This window comes from Coniophora puteana, assembly GCF_000271625.1.
Source record: "Coniophora puteana RWD-64-598 SS2 unplaced genomic scaffold CONPUscaffold_8, whole genome shotgun sequence".
NCBI lineage: Eukaryota > Fungi > Basidiomycota > Agaricomycetes > Boletales > Coniophoraceae > Coniophora > Coniophora puteana.
Genome location: NW_006913060.1, coordinates 1,940,576 through 1,959,285, shown reverse-complemented (window position 1 = coordinate 1,959,285; position 18,710 = coordinate 1,940,576). Strand labels below are relative to the sequence as shown.

The window sequence follows — 18,710 nt, the reverse complement described above, 5'->3', positions numbered from 1 at the left end:
AACAAGAAAGCACGATGAATTCCAATGTATGTATACCAATTGCCAATGCGAGGCCCACAGGGCTTAATGAGTAATAACAAGATGGAGCAAGAGCGTGAAAACACAAGAGCAAGCATAGACTAAGTTTACAAGAGTCGAGGGTGAGAAGCATAAAAAGCAAAAAAAGTCCAAGAGATGCATAAGAAAGATGGAGAAAGAGCGACTTTGGGTGAGCAAGAGTAGATGAGAGGTAAGATGAAGAAAGATAATGCGTATCAAGGGTAACATCGTGAGGGATATCGTAAAGTGTCATGGTATACCAAGTTCAAAGCGTATCAAAGCGTAAGCGGAAAATTTCTATGATTCGTACGACGCCATTGATGCCCTGGGTGACCGAGGACCGAATAAGCCAGGAGAAGAGTGACCAGGGACCACTAAGTTGGGTTGGATACTAGTGGACGGACTGGGCTCAAGCTCGGGGTTCGCTGAACATAACCTTGTCAGGGTTTAGAGCTCAATCGAGATATTTAGGACTAACGTTGCCAGGTTGCCCAGCTCGTCACCTGCTGTCTCGGATCCATGGGCCCAGGGATGTCCTGCGGAGGCTGAGCAGGTCGCTGCTTCTTGACCTTGCGTCGACCCCCCTGCGGCGGCACGGAGCGCCAAGCAGGACGGGGCTGCATGTGCTCCTGGGGAGGAGGAGGAGCGTCATGCGGATCATCAGGGCCACCGGGGCCTCCTCCCGTGAAGCCAGAGCCCGGAACGGTCGGGCGCCAGTCTGCGTTGAACTCGCCGCCGGGCTCGTATTTTGACTTGGTCATCATCAACCAACCAAGTTCGCTAGAATCGAGTCAGATCTCACGTATAGGGTATAATGCAGAGTAGACGTACTGTTGGATGTTACGGCGTTCCTCGCGGAGCTTGCCCACCTCGCCAAGGAGCATGCGGACCTCGGACGCGAGCGCCTTGCTGAACTCATCAAGATACTAGACGACAAGAGTCAGTGGATGGAAAGAAGGTGGTTATAGTCGACGTACTCCTTGCACATTGTACTTGACTTGCTCGTTTGCAGTGGCGCGAACAGCCTCGATAGTCTCCATATGCTGACGATTGCTATCTGCGCGCCAACCTAGAATTGGCGTCTCAGAACTGATTCGAAACTGAGAATATAGAGTACGTACTATCCGAGAGAGTGTTCAACAACTCGCGAAGCTCCGCATTTTGCCTGCCAAGCTCGTTCATTATGTCTTGGATGCCTGTTCGACAAGTGTCAGTGGTGGAGACCATGAGAAGAGCGTAAGAGTTTGCGCACCTGGCTTCTCGGCGTTTGCCTGGCGTTCCTCTTCTTCTCTCATTCTGTCCATGTCGCGGTCTTCCACGAGCTTCTGGACCATACCAAACAGCTCCGCCATCCTTGCATCCTTCTGCTCGCACCGCGCCTGCTTCTCCTCCCATCGCTGATCCATAAGCTCACGCTTGCGTGCCATCTCCTCCCGTCCATCTTGAACGAGGTTCGTGATATCGCCAAGCTGTGAGCGCATCGCTTCGTCTCGCTCAATCGCCTCCTGTCTCTCCCGCTCGCGTGTCTCCGCCTCCTCATTCATGCGCATCTGCTTCTCGCCCTCGAGCTCGCCGCGCACGCGGGCAAGTTCCGCTTCGAGGTCTGCAATGCGGTCGTTGTACTGCTCGTCCATCTTCACTCTCTCCGCGGCGAGTTCCTGTTTTGCTTCCTCGCGTTCCCGCGCCGCTTGCTCTCGCTCCGCTGCAAGCTCTTCGCGCTCAAGACGCACAATCTCGTTGAGCTCCTCGCTGTGTCGCCTCCCAGCCTCTGTTGCAGCTGTGTGGATACTCTCGATGATGCTTGGAGCGGGTCCTTCTTCGAGAGCGCTAGGTGGTGGTACTGGAACGGGAGGGACATCCTCGATGGCTTGCTGCTGTGGCAGCTCCATAGAGGGAGGGCGTGGGGTAGCTTCCGGATCTTCCATGGCTTCCTCAAAAGCAGGTTCGTCCTCCTCAGGCATCGGCGGCTCATACGGAGTCGGTGGCCTTGCAAGAGCCGCCATGCGTTCCTCGAACTCCCGCATGAGCTCCTCAGTGCGTAAACGGACTTCCTCCTCGCGACGCTGTTCCGCCTCCATGAAGAGACGCTCACGTTCCTCTTCATTTGAACGATAAGCACGCTCGCGATCCTCTTCCCGGGCATGGGCACCTTCGACAGCCTGCATATAGTCCCGCTCGACTTCATCGAGGCGTTGTTGTCGTTCGCGGAGAGCTTCTTCGAGCTCGGCGGAACGGCCATGATCGGGGTCGTGATCAGGGGAACGGTCGTGATCGGGGGAACGGTCGCGATCAGAAGTCGGGATATGAAAGACACTAGTGGGCGATCCTGGAATCATGGGTTCGTCCTCTTCGGTAACCGTAGGCGGAGGCTGCGTCGTAGAGCGCGCGGTTGAGGGACGGCGCGAGGCAGTCGTCTCTGGTTCCTCAGAGCGAGGGACGGATTCTGGGGCCTCCGAGGCAGGCTCCGACCGTGCGACAGATCCTGCGTACTCAGAGGGAGGTCCGGATCGACCCGAGTCAGGGTAGTGGTGAGCACTCGGTGCATCGTGTGGTGAGTATGGAGGCTCGATCGACCCGCCTTCAATGACAGGTGGGAGACGAGTCGGTGCCTCGCCTGCACGAGAGGGAGCAACGGGAATATGAGCGCCACTGTCACCTGCGTGGGAGGGAACGAAAGGAACATGGGTGCCGCCGTCGGGGACATGCATAAGCTGATCATGTAGTTGTCTGGGACTCATGCCCATGCCTACAGACAGTTCTATCAGCAGGCCTGCAGCTGCAGCTACATTGTACTTACCTGGGTCGGATCGCTGCACGGGGATACCATGGTGTTCCGGATCACCGCCAATTCGAATGATAGTAGGCGGTGCGCCAGGAGATAAAACGCCACTGGGAGGTGGACCAGGATGAGGGTGCATCCTACCAGGATCCTCCTCCGGATAATAAGGACGGCCGCCACGACCGTGATGTCCAGGGTCTCTAGGGTCGTCGTAACCAGGATCATACCTTGGAGAAAGCGAGCGGTCACGAGGGCGACGGTAATACCGACTGCCACCCGGGGACTCCAGGTAATGATGCCGGACATATCTGCCCCCTCCGCGGTCGAATGGCGGCGACGGCGATCTGGAAGGCCCTTCATCACCTTCTCGATATTCGCGGCGACGACCAGGCCTGCGTGAAACATGGCGGTCACCCTCGTCATCAGGAGACCTGCTGACCCGTTGAGTTGGCGAGCGAGAGCCTCTACGCCCGCGCCCGTGCCTCGGAGAGGTAGGCGAAGGAGAGCGGCGATGCGGTCTGTCGCCCTCTGCATATTCCGACGGAGCTCTAGATGGCCCCATGAGAACACCAGGAGGGTGCGGCGTCCCTGTTTCGATGTAGATCGGCGAGCGGGTAGGTGAACGAGATACGTGCGTCGTTGCTGGAGTCCTGCTTGGAGACCTGCTGTACTCCGGCGAGTACTCGTAAGATGTTTCACCAGGGTGATGGGAGGGAGTGCGTGAGGGAGTCTGCGGCACTTGTACAATGATGGGGGTAGTGGGTTGGGTCTGATCGCGTCCGGGATCGGCATACTCGATGGATGGACGAGATCTATGAGTTCTGGGGGTTTGGGGGGTGCTGGCCTCGCTGCGGTCATCATCGGAATGCACAACTATAATGGGCCGTTCTGCGGTTTCGTGCGGTCTCATAGAACCAGCCGACAGCGGGCGCATAACGTCCATCTGAGGAGGCACTTCCGCGAAGGGTTGCTGAACCTGGGGTGGCGGAGGCTGGATGATGATAGGCGGTAGCTGCTGGTACGGGCCAGGCTGAGGGTAATACACCTGTTGCCCGGGTTGAGGCGCCGGTTGCATGACCCAGCCCGGGTAGCCTGGAATGGGTTGCCCTGGGATGGGTTGCATCATAGGCGGGCCCCCAGCCTGACTCGGCGCAGGCGAACCAGGTATGATATGACCAGGGGGCGGAATGCCTAGCTCCGAGCCAGCATACGGCGAAGGCGGAACACTTTCCATTGCCGAGGAACCAGACGGCGCAATGATGACGGGGCCGGCATGTTCACCGACTGCTTCGTCATGAACACCCATAGGCGGCGGCTGGATGGTGATCATGGGCTGGGATCCAAGAGGAGGCGCGGTAGGTGCGGGCGCTGTAGGTTGCGCACCCGGCTGGGTGATGATGACAGTCTGCGATGGATGCCCTACGTCGCTTGATGGACGATCCGAAAGAGGAACCACAGCCGGTGGGCCAGGCGATGTACCCATATCGGAGCGCTGGACTGGGACGACCGCCGTTGGCATATCCTCATATCCCATAACGCTTGGCTCAACCGAGACGGGTGCAGTAGTAGGCGGCGGCGGCTCGTACGACTGCTGGGTACCGGATGACTCGCTCTGGCTGGGACTGCTGGGTTGTATGACCGTAACGTAGGGAGGCTGAGGCGGGGGGACGTGCTGCGGCTCTGGAGAAGAAGAAACAAATGAGCCCTCGGACTCCGAAGGAGATGGGCGCGAGGGGGCGAAGCCGCCAAACTGAGGCTCAGGGCCAGGTCGGGGGACGTGCGCCTCAGGCATCTGCATCGGGGGCCCTTCGTATTGGTCACCAGGAGGGATAACAGGTCCTTCTTGGCCTGGCTGGCCCCAGACGTTGGGTGGAACAAAGCCGCCCGTGTAGCCTGCTGGAGGCGATGGAACGACGGGACCTTCCATTCCGGGGCGCTGAGGTATGAATCCCGGAGGATACCCGGGCGTTGCACCCATATCTCCAAGGTGCATACCTGGCTGCACACCTGGCTGCACACCTGGCTGCACACCTGGCTGCATACCTGGCTGCATACCTGGCTGCATCCCAATGTCCGGCATGGGCATATTCATAGGAGGAGGGATGAACCCAGTACTAGGCCGCTGGTCACCGGCTATGGAGTTTTGATGAGCAACGATCGGACAGTATTGGTGCGTCAACACATACCAGGAGGCATCCTCTGCTGCATGCCCTGCATATTCATACCGAGCTGCGAGAGTTCTTGGCGTAGCTGGTCTACGCGCGCGACAACGCTGCCAAGTTCATTGTGGCGGTCTGCGACATCGCGCTCGAGCCACTCGTTCAAACCGCGCATGTATCGCATGAGTTCACGCTGCTGCTCGACCGTAGCGAGCTGAGCCAGGCGGTGTTCCTACAGAGCCGTCAGCATCCAGATAATAACTTTCGGGCGAAATAACGTACCCGCAAGACATGCATGAGCGTGTCGAAAACTGGGGGCACCTGAACAACAGTCTACAATGAAATAAGCACAGCGAACTTTCAAGACACAAAGGAAAAGGTAACACACCGGACCAGGTGGCATAGGCACGTAGGTGGTACCGCCCGCTTGACCAGGCATCGGGAAAACACCGGGAGGAGGAACACCCTTCCGAAAAAAATCCCTTAGTGACAGAACAAGCGTTCATCCAAAAGATACTTACGACTCCTGGCGCTCCTGGTGCTTGCTGTGGACGCCGGCGTGTGTACCAGCTCTCGTACTGGCGCGGGTCCTCCTCACCGCCGAGATGCGAAGGCGCAGACGGCGGTCGGTCTTGCATCTGATGAGGCTACATGGATCGATCGACTCAGCACATACATCCCTTCGGCAAGATATGCAACTTACGAATACGGGTCCAGGAGGCGGAATATTCGTTGGCGGCCTCTGCTGTGGCTCCTGCGCCGGCCGAATATCATCATACTGCCCAGGCGGCGGGAAGACACCCATGCCCTCGGACGGCAACCCCGATGACGGTTCCGCAGGTGTATACTCCGTCTCGCTGGGCTGCACTGGTTGCTGCCGCAGGGGACGTCTGATCTCGGGCCGCGGACGGTCAACAGGGCGTTCGGGGACATATCGGCGCTCTTCTTGTTCAACAACGATGGGAGGCGCACTTGGATAGCGCCTCAGAATTGGCACAGGGCTCGTGCTGCGCGAGCGCGGAGGTCGGGGCGCGGGATGGTACGTGAACGGGATCAAAGGCGGTGGCCCTTGTATCCCTCCCGCGGGCGCTGCAGTGGGGGCACTGAGAATATCCAGCAGCTGCCCGTCAAGCGACGGACCGGCGCGCACAGGTGCGGGCATCTCGATGGGCCCCTGCTCGCGGCGCGCGCGGAGGATCGCGTCCAGGCGCGATAGAACGCTGTCGCGCTCGGCTGACTCGTCCGAGGGGACGTCAGACATCGCTGCCTCGGGGAATGGCACGTGCTGCGTCGGCGTGCGAGCTGGCTGGGGCGCCGGTGCGGGTGCAGGGGCAGGCTCGGGCTGGGGCCGGGAGAGGAGATACTCAAGCAAGTTTTCAATGTTGCGAAGACGTTCATAGATCTCTTGATTGTCTTGAGGAGCCGGACGTTGCTGACGCAGCTCGTCGAGCATATGGTTCGTGGACAGCTGTCCATCCCAGAGCGCCGTCGTCTGCTCACGGAGGTGGTCCAATAGTTCGCGGATGGACGCAAAGGTAGTGACATCCGTAGCAGGCCTTGCCGGTCTTGCAGTTGCTTCCGTACTGACCGAAACAGAGGTTGGACTGGGGCTGGGAGAAGTAGGCGGGGGTGTAGGCGTCACCGAAGAGCTCGTCGCAGATAACGACGGTCCAGGCGAGGGCGAGCTGCTCGACGTAGCACTCAAAGTAAGCCTGCTAGGAGTCGACGCTTCCTCTTCCCAGCTCTCCGGGACCGGCGTGATTGTCTGCTCCTCCTCCCACTGCTCCTCCCTCTCCAACGACTCCGACTCCGATTCCCAGGTCTCCGAAATCGGTATCATATCCGACCTCGGGCTCTCTAGCAGACTCCCATCGTCCGAGTGGTGCGACGACAGATACGACTCGCCCGAGAACACCGAGCTGGGCGATAACGGGCGCGGCGGCGGCGGAGTGAGCAAGATCGAGATGGGCCTGATCTGCGGCACCTCCGCCGGCTGCGGCCTGGGCGTCCGCGCGGGGGCAACGACGGACGCGGGGCGCGAAGGCACCCGCTGCATGACACGCTCCTCTATGCGAGCCTCGACGCCCTCCTCGACGTACTCCGACCGACGTTCCTCCTCGGTTGCGACCTCGGCATCGACACGCTCGACACCTGCCTCTGACTTCGCCTCCGTGCCTTCATCAACCCTCTGTGGACCTTCCACCTCAACACCCTCGTCGCGCATCGCCGGTCCACCAACCTCGGACGCTTGCTCCCTATACGTGAGCGTGCTCCCAGCCGGCCTCTCGATAACCCTTTCGAGCGTGTGCGTGTGATGGTGCTCCGTGAGGACCTGTGTCGCTGGTGTCACTGGCGTGGGAGGCGCGGGCTGAACAATCGTCGTCGTCGTGCCGAACTGCTGAGAGCGGACATAGTCCGATAGCGAAAACAGCTCGGTGCGGATAGCCCGGATGTTCTCCGACATCTCCTGCGATTCAGTGCCACGCACGCGGTCGAGATCGTCAATGTGCGCGAGGAGCTCGCTGATGTCTTGCTGGATATTGACTTCCTCGTGCACGACCGACGGCTGCGTCTCGAGCTCAGAGTGGATTGAGGGCTGTTCATTGCGCGGCGTGCTCATGCTGCCGCTCATAGAGGGCGTAGTGGGCGCAGGCGTGACCGGAAGAGGAACATTGGCGGGAGAGACTGCAAGCTAAACCAACCACATCAGTCAACATCCTCACAGCAAAAGCATAAACGACTTACCATTCCCCTAAACTCACTCCCATGCAAACTACTCAACAAACTCGGCTCCGTCGAAATCTCACTCCCCATATCATCCTCCCACCCCATCCTCGTCCTCCTCGTCGACATCCTCTCCAAACTCTCCACATCACTCACACTGCTCGCCGTCCTCGACAAACTGCTACTAACAGTGCTCTCCCCCAAATCCGGCATCGGCGATGCACTCGATGCACTCATCGAAACCGTCACCTGCGGCATCTCCGGCCCCATCTCCATCCCCATCTCCGAGTACGCAGGCTCCCGCGCAGGCTCGCTCGACGACACAAGCGACTGCGTCATCGGCGTGAGTCTATCCACCGACGTCATCGGCGACCCACTCGTCGGGCGCATAAACGACGTCTCAAACGACTCATCCTCGTCCACCTCCCGCTCTGACTCCTCGCGGAGCTGCGCAGTAATCACACTCGGCGTCGGCTGCAACAGCGATGAATCGTACGACAAGTCCGTCTCCGCCGCCCAGCGGCGCGACGGCGCGCGTGGAGGCGACATCTCGGGCGCCTCGCTGCGCTCGTCCGAGACGATGCTACCCATAGGGCTGCGCGGAATACGCTGCTGCACGGTACTCGGCCCAGGCACACGCGGCGACGACGCAGCAAGCGAAACGTCCCGCGTGCGCGTGAGCGACGACGGACTCGACAGGCTCACGCTGCTCCCGAGATCAAGCGACGACAGCGGACTGTGCGCGCGTATCCGGGGCGTCGGGCGTGGCGAAGGCCTCGGCGAAGCGCTCGCCACAGATGCCGGAAGCGGAACACGCGCCGCCGAAAGTTCGCTGCGCGGTCTAGGTATGGGCGTCGGCGGCATCGGCGCACTCGGCGCAGTAACAGGTGTCACCGTCGTCGGTGTCGGCGTGATCTCCACAGGCACCCTCGGCGGCGGCAGCGCAGTCACCAGCTGCGGGAACGGGCGCGGTCCAGCGGGTGCAGGGCTGGGCACGCGCGCAGGCGGCGTTGCGACAGGAAGCGGCATCATCACAGGCACCCTCCCAGGCCCCGCAGCGCGCGGCGGCATAACAGGCACCCTCGGTCCTCCAGGCGCGAGCCCCACATGCGGCAGCTGTTCAACAGGGAGCTCAACATGAGCCGACTTGGGCGTGTTCTCCTCGCTCGGAATCGTCCTGCACAGACTCGCCGTCTCGAACTCGGTCGGCGGCTCGCTCTTGCACAGCTCCGCGGTGATATACTCCGACGTAGACCGGTCTTCGCACTTGCACCCGACGGTGTCGTATTCCGTCGACTCGACGTCGTCCGTGTCGCACCTGGGCACAGTGGTATACTCCGAGATCGACGTCCTCCCGCCGATGGTCTCGAACTCGCTCTCGGACGGGATAGAAGGGAGCGACTTGAACGACGCGGTGGACGGCGTCGACGCAGTATGATACCCCTCGCTGCCCGAGCTATGGTGCTGCTCCTGCTCCTGATCTTGATCCTGCTCCAGGTCCAGCTCATACTCGCCATACCGCGACGCATAGCGGCTGATATACCCCTCCTCCACGTCCAACCCAGACGCAGACCCGACAGACGACCCCGGCCTCGCATAGCTCTGCGTCGGCGTCGTCGACATGCTCCTCGCAAACGAGCTCATCGTCGACCTCGCACAGCTCTGCGTATACGCCGAGTTCTCCTTATCGCTGTTCTCTTCGCCCGTGTACCGGCTATTCCTCCTCCTGCTGACCGCCGAGCTCCTAGACAGCGTCGAGCGGCCAGGCGACGTGCTCGCCGTATAGCTGTACGACCCGTCGTGCGAATCCCCGAGATACGAGTTCGACTCCGTCCGGCGGAGCGACAGCGTCGACGCAACAATAGCCGTGCCAGTATCGGAGCTATTGCTGACCCCTCTAAACGTATCCGAGCCCGAAACCGTCCCGCTCCCGCTCCCACTCCCAACACCCCTCCTCCCCACCCCCGTAACAGTCGTCGTATCATACCCCGTCGTCGTCCCATACGTATCCCCCGCCGAGAAAAACGACGCCGGCGGCCCACCCACACTCGTCCTGCTCCCAGAGCTAAAGAACGCCTCGTCCGACACATCGCTCAGCGCCCTTGCCCGCGTCTTCGAGCTCGGCGGCGGCGTCAGTCGCGTCTCCCCGCTCAACCGCGACCCGCTCGACACTGTCACCGGCGAGCCGTCCCCGAGGATCGACGCGCCCACGAGCGACATCCCGAACCCGAGCCCGGGCTTCGCGGTCCGCGCGCGATCGACCGCACGCTCAAACGCCTCGTCGAGGTCCGTCATGGAGCTCGTCCGGCGCAGCGAGCTGCTGCGGCTCGGTGCGATGACGCGCGGGTCGCCGGGGTAGTGCAACGTCGAGTTCGAGATGACCGTGTCGTCGGTGGTGTGGTTATGATGACCCGAGAACGAGGGCCCGCGGGAGAGCGAGACAGTCGACGAAAGATCGGACATGGATTGGATGTCGGTGAGATCGTTCATGGGTGGGACGTAGACCGTCGACTTGGATCCAGAGGTGGCAGAGGACACGTTCGAGGCGGTACCAGAGACAGTGTGGATTGTGAGAACCGAGCCTGTCGGCGAGCCCGACTCGGAGCGGTTCGGCAGCGTAACAGAGCGGTCGAGCGCTTCCCTGCATAACATAACGAACCAACGTCAAGCACTCGAAAATATCAACAGAAAAAAGAAGCCTCACCAAACCGCACTAACCCATCTCACCCTCTCCCTCGCGCTCTCCGCCGCCATCCTCTCCACTCCATCAGTGTACAGCAACTGGAAAGGGCACAGCAGCTCCGTAAGCGGCATATTGCCACCCTCATTATCTTGCTCATGCGCCGCGATCGTCCCCACATCGTCCTGCGCGCTCGCATGCGTCGGCGACGGGACAGAGCGCACCTCGGTGCAGTTGAGCAAGTCGAGCGTGACAACGCCGCGCCCGCCACCGGGTGCGATCCACGAGAGCAGTAACATGTTCGGGTAGAGCAGCGCCTGGCACCGCAGCCACCGGTAGGGCGGGCCCGAGTGCACGTTGAGGTACCAGAGGTCACCGATGCGCATCGGCTATAGAAAGTCGGGTGATTTCAGTAAGGACAGTACCCATGGGAAATAAAATGCACACATACCTCTCTGCTGGCACGCGCGTGAGCAGCCAACTCAGCGATATCAAACGACGGCGGGACCGTGCTTTCCGACACACTGCGCGGGCTCATCAAGTCACTACCGTGCCCACCTTCGTCGTAGTCGCGAGGCGGCGTCGCAGGCAGCGCCTTGCTCGTCATCATAGCCGACTGGCGGAGCCTCCTCTCATCCCTCTCCGCCCGTCTCTTGACGCTAAACAAGCCTTCGGCGTTGCTATTGCCAGTAACATTGGTCGCAAGCGGCATCACGACGACTGGGTCTTGACCGTGACCAAAAGTAGGCGACGCTGGGTTTTTACCGTTCGACGAGCGCCCCTTCCACGCCGATACGATATTGCGCACGCTCGTGAGCGGCGAGCGCGGACTTGTCCCGCCCTGCTGCTGCGCCGGCCTGCGCAGCGGTGCGCTCACTGTCGGCGGCGACACCGATCCGGTCGCCGAGCGGCTAGCAGACCACGTGTGCGAAAACGTGCTCGCGAAGTCGCTCGGGCTGAGCCGCGCGCCCTTGCCGTCCGTGCCTGTGCGCGTGGCTGCCGGCGTGGCAGTGGTGGTGTTGCCGCGAGCGGGAGAAAAAAGCGAAGATATGCCCTCAGAGACGCCGGATGCGGACGATGACGACGCATACGAGAGCGGGGACCTGGACTTTGTGGGCGACGAGGGGCGCGAGCCGCCGTAAGCTGAGGTGTAGCCGATTGTAGAAGTCATGCGTGGTGAGGACGGGGCTTGGGAGTAGAATGGGCTGGTGGCGCGATATGCCTCTGTTCCCCCGGGAGCCGTCGCATAGCGTGAGTGGCCGTGGCCTGGGGGAGGAGGCATGTCGGTGGCCTTGTCCTCGAAGAACGCGATGAGGTCGCCCATCCGCTTGGCGGTGGGCTTCTCGGGTTCCGAAGGCGAGCGAAGGTGGCGAGAACCGGAAGGTTGGGCGCTATTACGGATGGCTGCGGAGAGGCGGTTGCCCTCTGAAGGAACACCAGAGTTGCGTTGGCCTTGGGACTGTGAGTATGAATTTGGTCTTGTGGGCTGCTCCGTCCGCTCGGTGATGGTGCTGAGACGGATGCGCTCGCGCTCGTAGGCGGAGAGGTTGGTTCCAGCGCCGTAGCTCGTGGAGTAGGATGGGTTTGAATCAGTGTAAGAGTTGGTGTAAGAACCGGTGTAGGAGTTGGTGAAGGAATTGGAAGAGCTATAGGACGTTGCCGACGGGCCACGGGACCATTCTGAGCGCACGTCGGAGTGATCATTCTCGTAGTCATCGTCGACATTGGAAAGCGCGCGCTCGACCTCTGCAGCGTCGTCGATGGAGTTTTCGTCATAGTAAGAGTCGGCGTAAGAGTGCGAGCCGCGCGAGATTGGGCGTCGCATGTCGGCAGAATGGGGACGTGAATCTGCGCATATGACAAGGCAGGTGAGACACTGGGAGATTATAGATGTGAGACAGAAGATGGCTGACCGGCATAAGATGAGTAAGAGTGTCCGGAAGGGGACCCAGGTGTTTGAGATCTTGAAAAGGTGGAGAAAGTCTGTGAGCCATACGAGGACGGCGACCTCCTTGGGTCTGTACTTGAGGAGTAATAAGACATTTATCTGAAAGAAAAGAAACGGTCAGTATATGCGCATCGTTCTGGCTGAGGCAAGTCGAGATGGCGGACAACACAAACACGAGGACGCGCCCATCTCGCAAACGAACATCACTTCAGGGCAGGCCAGAGCGCGCACGCGTCGCATCACATGACCCCACCACGCCCTAACCCCACTACCCACCACGCGCCACTGTGTCCTTTTGAGAGTTTGACGCCCTTGTTCTCGACACACGACTCATCCACCATGGCCGATATGGACGTTGACCATCCCCCCGCCGAATCCGCCATCAAGACAAAGGGCGACAAGCAGCGATTCGAAGTAAAGAAGGTCGGTCCTCCTCTCTCCTTATCTCTCCCACTTGCACTGACATGCCCCAAGTGGAATGCTGTAAGCCTGTGGGCATGGGGTCGGTACCATCCACTCTCGCTGCTCGTTCGATCCTTACCTTTTTGTTCCCAGACATCGTCGTCGAGAACTGTGCCATCTGCAGGAACCACATCATGGATCTCTGTAAGCCGTCCTGCTTACTAACATAGTGGATCAAGCTCACACATCCGTCAATCAGGCATTGATTGCCAGGCAAACCAGGTTTCGGCATCGACAGAAGAGTGCAACGCAGCCTGGGGTATCTGCAACGTCCGTCACTCATCCCTCCCTCTCATTTGTTTGCTCACTTGGTTCCAATGTGCCATATAGCATGCCTTCCACTTCCACTGCATCTCCCGCTGGCTCAAGACCCGCAACGTCTGCCCGCTTGACAACCGCGAGTGGGAGCTCCAGAAGTCCGTCATCGCTCCCGTCTCTCTGCCTTCTTGTCTAACTAGCACTTCTCCAGGTATGGCCGGTAAGCGCACGGCTTACGCGTACACACCGCATCCTCGTGTATCATATAATGTACCAATGACATGCCTGCATTCTCTCCAATATCTCCCACGATTGTAAGCAGCTGGCTGAGCCCACCCAATCTCGCCAGTGCTGAAGACTATCGGATGTAAGCACGCGCTAATCGTGTACTTACTGATGCGGTACTCTGACCGAGCCAAGTGCAGTATGTACCGCAGCAGTGACAGTCGACCATGCACTCGCTGCCACCGTTTCACGCGATGTGACTTGAGTGTTCGTCCATATTGGCTAAGCTCGGCTCATCGTTGTGCTTCATCGGCTACCATGATGTAAACGAAGAACCCCTCTCACGCTCAGCGGTAAAGGCGTCTGACTTGATTTCATGCCAAGATTAAACGCTCCTACTCCTTTGTGGTAATTTGAAGTTGAATGACCTCTCTAGACAGGGGAACTGTTCCACCATTTAGCGGTGCCATCTTCCGTTACTAGCTCCCGCAAACTCTACTAGCATCTTCGCTTCCTTCAAGCTCCACTGACTTCAGGCACACCTTCATCAAACAGCCCCTCCGCTGCAATAATCCCAACCCCATTGACGCAATGCTCCTGGTTCTTCATCCACAACAAGCCCCAACCAGGCTTGCCCTACGAGCGATACAGGGTCGCAAATACTGTACCATTTCGACCTTGAGTGCGTCCCCTGTCCACCTTTTTGCTCCATAGCCAATGCCCTGATGTAGATGTACCCGTCTCTAGCACCATTCTTTAAACAAAATAACTCAAAAAGTTGGAACAAACGCGGAATAGCCATCCAAATTGAACAGTGAGTATTCTGCAGCAATGGGAGATTGAGGGGTGAGAACTTAAGGTCGTAATGGTACAGTATCGCGGGCGAGCTGGGAGACATGATGTAGACCACCTGGGACTCGCAGTCGGAAGAAGACAAGTACGAAGGCCGGTCCGTCCCCATGCGTTGTCCACTCGCGCTGTCGGCTCTCCTGTCTACGCTGGGAACAGAACCTTCCGAAGGCGAAAGTAAGGGCTCGGGCCAGCAAGATCACCAGGTCCAAGCAACACCCCAAACGGAAGCGCCTTCAGCCACCGCCACCCAGCCTGAATCAAACTCTGACGCTCAGCGCCGCCGCGCTGCCTCGGCTAGATACCTGGATCTATGTTGGAACATATGGGAGGTATTCTACAGCACCGAAACCCACCTCCCCGACCTTGGCACTCCTCACTTAATCATTCCCATGTTCTAGCTTAGGTTCACCTTAGGTTACCTAGGGCAAATTCATGTATCATATGCAAAACCTGATAAAAGCGCGAGTAAACGAACATGGACTAAGCGGTCTACTAAATTTAAAAGCCTGACTCTTCTCTGTAAGCATGACACATCCATTCATTTCTTTCATCTTTTGCCCCCCTGAACTCGGCATTGCACGTCAGCGCCGCAGAAATTATCGAACCATCACGGTACCACTGCCTGTGCATTATCTGAGTCAAATACCCAGATATCGTTGTGTCTCTTTCGGTGAGCTACTGAAAACCGGCAGAAAAGAGGGGGATAACGAGGCAGCGCCTATCCGAGACATCGACAGTACGGAAGTACCCTGAAAGGCAAAAGGTATGGTCAGCTGGATCCCCGCAAAAGCATCAGCCTCAGAGCTGCATAGGACGTACTGGGACTCAAGTAGTACCACAGGACGGTGCCTTGCGTGAAGTATTCCAGCGCTTCGATGTAGCGGGAGAGCTCGTGATCAACCTTCGAACCAAAAGACGGCAAGGAGGCCTTGAGAGCGAGGTAATCGTCCACCCGCTGCGATAACATGTCTGTTAAAATGTCGATTGCCTCTTGGAGGTCGACTCTGCGCTCGTTCATGATGACAAACACGAGGTTTTGGTAGTCGCCGTTAGCTTGCTCTTTCTGAGATTAAGATATAAATAAAGAAGTGTTGGGTGTGCCAATACAGAGGTCGAGTTACTCACGTTGAATGAACACAGATCCTGTAGGTTGAAGTGTGACAATTAGCTTAGCAAATAATTCCAATAATAATAGCAGGAGCAGCTTACATTGGGCCAAGTCATCATGTCATTCGTAGCGTCTGACATAGCTCTGATTGTTGAATGCTCAAAGACGTAGTCCGGAAGGTCGATGTCTAACGAGTACTCAACCATAGCTTCAAGGATTTACGTGTCAGAAGCTAGCTTTTTCTCTCAAGAGGAGACACCCAATTTACCTTCAACCATGGCGCCTCCGATTGTGGCGCGACGCATCAAGATGAACTCTTCAACAGACGGTAACCTACCCTGTGATCTATTTTGAGATTGCAGAACCTGAGATGAGCTCCAATCCTGAAAGGCACGGATAAACCTATTTACGCGTAAGCTTTATTGACCGTGCGCCCTTTCATTTTATCTGCTATTGCTCACCGGTCATAGGCTCCAGCTGTGGCAGTTTCGCGAAAACGTTGAAGTAAGCTACCGAGGAGATATTCTGTAAGTCCGTGATAAAAACCAAAGCTAACTTATGGACGTACTCGTACAGCATCGCAGCATAAGGAAAAGACGGCCTATCCATGGCAAGACTGGAATCGATGACGGCGTTGGAAATATCGTGGCCAGCTTGAACTTGAGACGGACTGTCCTGGAAAGCTCCCTCGTCGGATAGATCATCTGTCTACAGAAATGTTATATAAAACCTTGAGAAGGATGGGTAGTATCAAGAACCGACCGAAAAGGCCCAAAAGAAGAACATGAGGCATGTCTCGAGATGCTTTAGGTCTGCATCCGGGAAACTGAGTGCAGCGAACAGGTCGAATTTCCCCAAATTCAAAAACTTGATCTTCCATGCTTCGTCGCATACACCAATGCTTTGATGTTGATGAGCACTTCGTTGAGAAAAATGAGATTTTGGGCAACATACCTGTCGAACCACTGGCAAGCAAATGTGTTTGCTTCATTCTGAAGCGGATTCACTTTAAGCTTGCAGGCCTTTCCCGTGATTGCACAAAGGTCATCAAGAGCGAAATAAGGGGGGAAAATGAACGGAGGCATGTTCCAGATTCTGGAGAGGACAAGCTGGGGTTCATGTGGTTACTTTGAGAGCCCTCGCAAGAAAAAAATAGGGCATTCTTATACAGTCTATGAGCGCTTGCTCAAAATGAAAGTAGTACATGTCCGGTCCAAAGAAGCGGGATCAAGCGAAGGCCGAATACGTTTTTGTATACCTGAATCGCGATATAAGAACGAAGTTCCATCCGTGTTCAAGTGGAATTACAAGTCCAAAGGCTGCATAATGAGGATCCCATGTGATGGAATCCGTCCCTCCTTGGCAAAGCGGGGGCGCCACATCTTATTTTTGAGGCATAGCGAGATAGATTGTGGGCCATGAAAGTATAGGTAGCACGTGTTTAAGTGCACAATTCAAGTATAGCGCAAGTTCTGAGACTCCATATCTACTGTGGCAGTAAAGGGATAACGGCTGACATAGAGCGAGAGAGAGCCGGATGAGAACCTCCGAGTACCACTGAATACCACGTCAGTGCCACCATCTAACCAGCTGCGACAGGCGGCAAAAGTGGCGTTGACATCTGAGTATACACCATACTATAGATGAAGGCATGGTTCACACCGGGACCACCTATAGGCGGCGCGATCATCACGGAGATCCACAAATGATGTTCGTATCGCGATGAAAATGAAGTGGACGTTGTGGGTTTAACCTAAACTGGGAGATGTTATAGGCATGATAGCTTGAATACCTCACGGTTCAAATATTTCGTGCATTGTTATATAGTGTTTTTTGCGTTATCATAAGGTGGATTTTAAACACAGTGATGTCTACAGGAGTCGGGGACATGATAATTTAGTGTGCTGACGCTCCTGGAAATGAAATTGGCGCTGTGGTCAGTGATAAAGCGAACCGCATGCTGGCATAATCGCAGCTCGTAGTTGAAAAAGGCTTGAGTACTTGAGTAGCAGGGAGCCAGAAATTTATTGGTTTGGACATGATGACATTTACCCGATGCACATATTTGTGAAAACGTTCCAGTTGAGGCGGGACGGGATCGGGATGGCGCAACACTTCGACGGCTACTGCTGCATTTGCGAGTTCAAAGTATTAATCACTCCTTCAGTGTATCAAGAGACCGACCCTAGCAATAGCGATGAAGAAATTACAACTTACTTTTGGGACCATATGGGATGGTGTGGTGTGCATATTCCAAAGACTAGGAACTGTTCCACACCGCAAACCTCTACATAGGCCGAGAAGTGGAACAAAGGATGGCATCACCATCGACCATGGTATATATATTCAGTACGAGTGGCCGGTGGCAAAGGTACCTACATCCAAGATACAGTGAATATGATCTCAGCATGATGCTAGATGCGCAGGAGTAATCGGGAGTAATCGAACGACTTGGGAATCACGCTCAGAGGGGGGGGAAGCCGCCGATTGCGCTTCTAGTCGATTCTCGACTACTTTTATACTAAACAGAATTATGTACATTTCTAGGAGACTTCTCCTTACTGTAATGAATAATAGGGTTTCCGCAGTATTAGGGCTTGGTTTGCCATCGAAGTTCCGGCAGGAGCCTTCATATATTTCTCGGAGCTTACACGCAGCCACTGCTGCCGGATCTCAAATCCAACAGAACGAATCATAGTTGTATGTCGTCGTCGCTGGCTAAATTTCGAAGTAGTACCCATGATCTTGTTTTCCAAGACGAAACTGTAGCGACGAAAGAATTGAGGCACTACGCATCCTCGAGATCAAAGGGAGCGATCCAGTTTCCATATTGCAGGCGCTCATGTCGGCTCCAGAGTGAGCCGGGATGGCGCCGAGTCCGGAAGAACCCTGACAGTGACACATGGAGTGGCAGCGCCACGTTCGGCAAGCAAGTAGGTAGGACAAGTCCTCAACCAACTAGCTTAATACTGCTAGATGCTGAACTCGTGATAATATCAAACCGACTCGGAATGTCAAGAGTTTAAATACCGTGCAAGGGAAGTAATCACATTTTATTTATGTTCAATGTAGGGTGATGATGAAATGTGAGATTTTGGGAAAGCTGGAACAGTTGGCGGGGATAAAGTTGCTAGAAATCAAATTCGTCAGACTAATGAACAAGAACATTGAGTTTAGAGCGCAGCTATATTCAGCGATTGAGGAAGTATCCAAAAGGCAGGTGAAGATAGACAACAGGGTGCTTCAGGTATGGTACGGGACGGCGAACTTAGAAAGGGGAGATTGGCGCCTTTGAGATGCATGGACACGATAGAGGGCGAGGAAAGGAATATGCAGACGTTTTGTTGAACACATATGAAGGAAAAACTGACACGCTAACGAAATGCAACATTCAAAACATATAGTAAAGTTCCGATCGATATATACCGTAGACCCGATCACAGATGTGCATACTAGAATTGTGGTCAAGTCTTGAA

The 18,710-nt window shown here is 56.6% G+C and overlaps 3 protein-coding genes across 3 annotated transcripts; 1 reads left to right on the top strand and 2 right to left on the bottom strand.

The window, feature by feature from the left end:
• Positions 1–2: 2 nt before the first annotated feature.
• On the bottom strand, positions 3–12,206 carry CONPUDRAFT_166657 (uncharacterized protein; the record flags this gene model as incomplete). The annotated part of the gene is made up of 15 exons (XM_007772148.1): positions 3–464; positions 518–819; positions 871–965; positions 1,017–1,108; positions 1,161–1,235; positions 1,292–2,785; positions 2,837–4,951; positions 5,005–5,209; positions 5,260–5,310; positions 5,366–5,443; positions 5,499–5,624; positions 5,681–7,669; positions 7,723–10,342; positions 10,406–10,770; positions 10,833–12,206. The coding sequence occupies 15 exons, from the start codon at positions 12,204–12,206 to the stop codon at positions 337–339; spliced, it is 11,109 nt and encodes a 3,702-aa protein (XP_007770338.1). The 3' UTR covers positions 3–336.
• A 448-nt stretch (positions 12,207–12,654) lies between these two features.
• On the top strand, positions 12,655–13,344 carry CONPUDRAFT_106740 (RING/U-box). Its single transcript, XM_007772147.1, has 6 exons — positions 12,655–12,752; positions 12,804–12,831; positions 12,885–12,935; positions 12,991–13,061; positions 13,122–13,207; positions 13,261–13,344. Exons 1-6 carry the CDS (start codon positions 12,669–12,671, stop codon positions 13,271–13,273), a joined length of 333 nt encoding a protein of 110 aa, XP_007770337.1. The 5' UTR covers positions 12,655–12,668; the 3' UTR covers positions 13,274–13,344.
• Positions 13,345–14,895: 1,551 nt separating this feature from the next.
• Positions 14,896–16,319, bottom strand: CONPUDRAFT_58901 (terpenoid synthase; the record flags this gene model as incomplete). Its single annotated transcript, XM_007771607.1, has 7 exons — positions 14,896–15,189; positions 15,252–15,269; positions 15,336–15,442; positions 15,503–15,567; positions 15,791–15,942; positions 15,997–16,135; positions 16,189–16,319. 7 exons carry the CDS (start codon positions 16,317–16,319, stop codon positions 14,896–14,898), a joined length of 906 nt encoding a protein of 301 aa, XP_007769797.1.
• Positions 16,320–18,710: the final 2,391 nt, after the last annotated feature.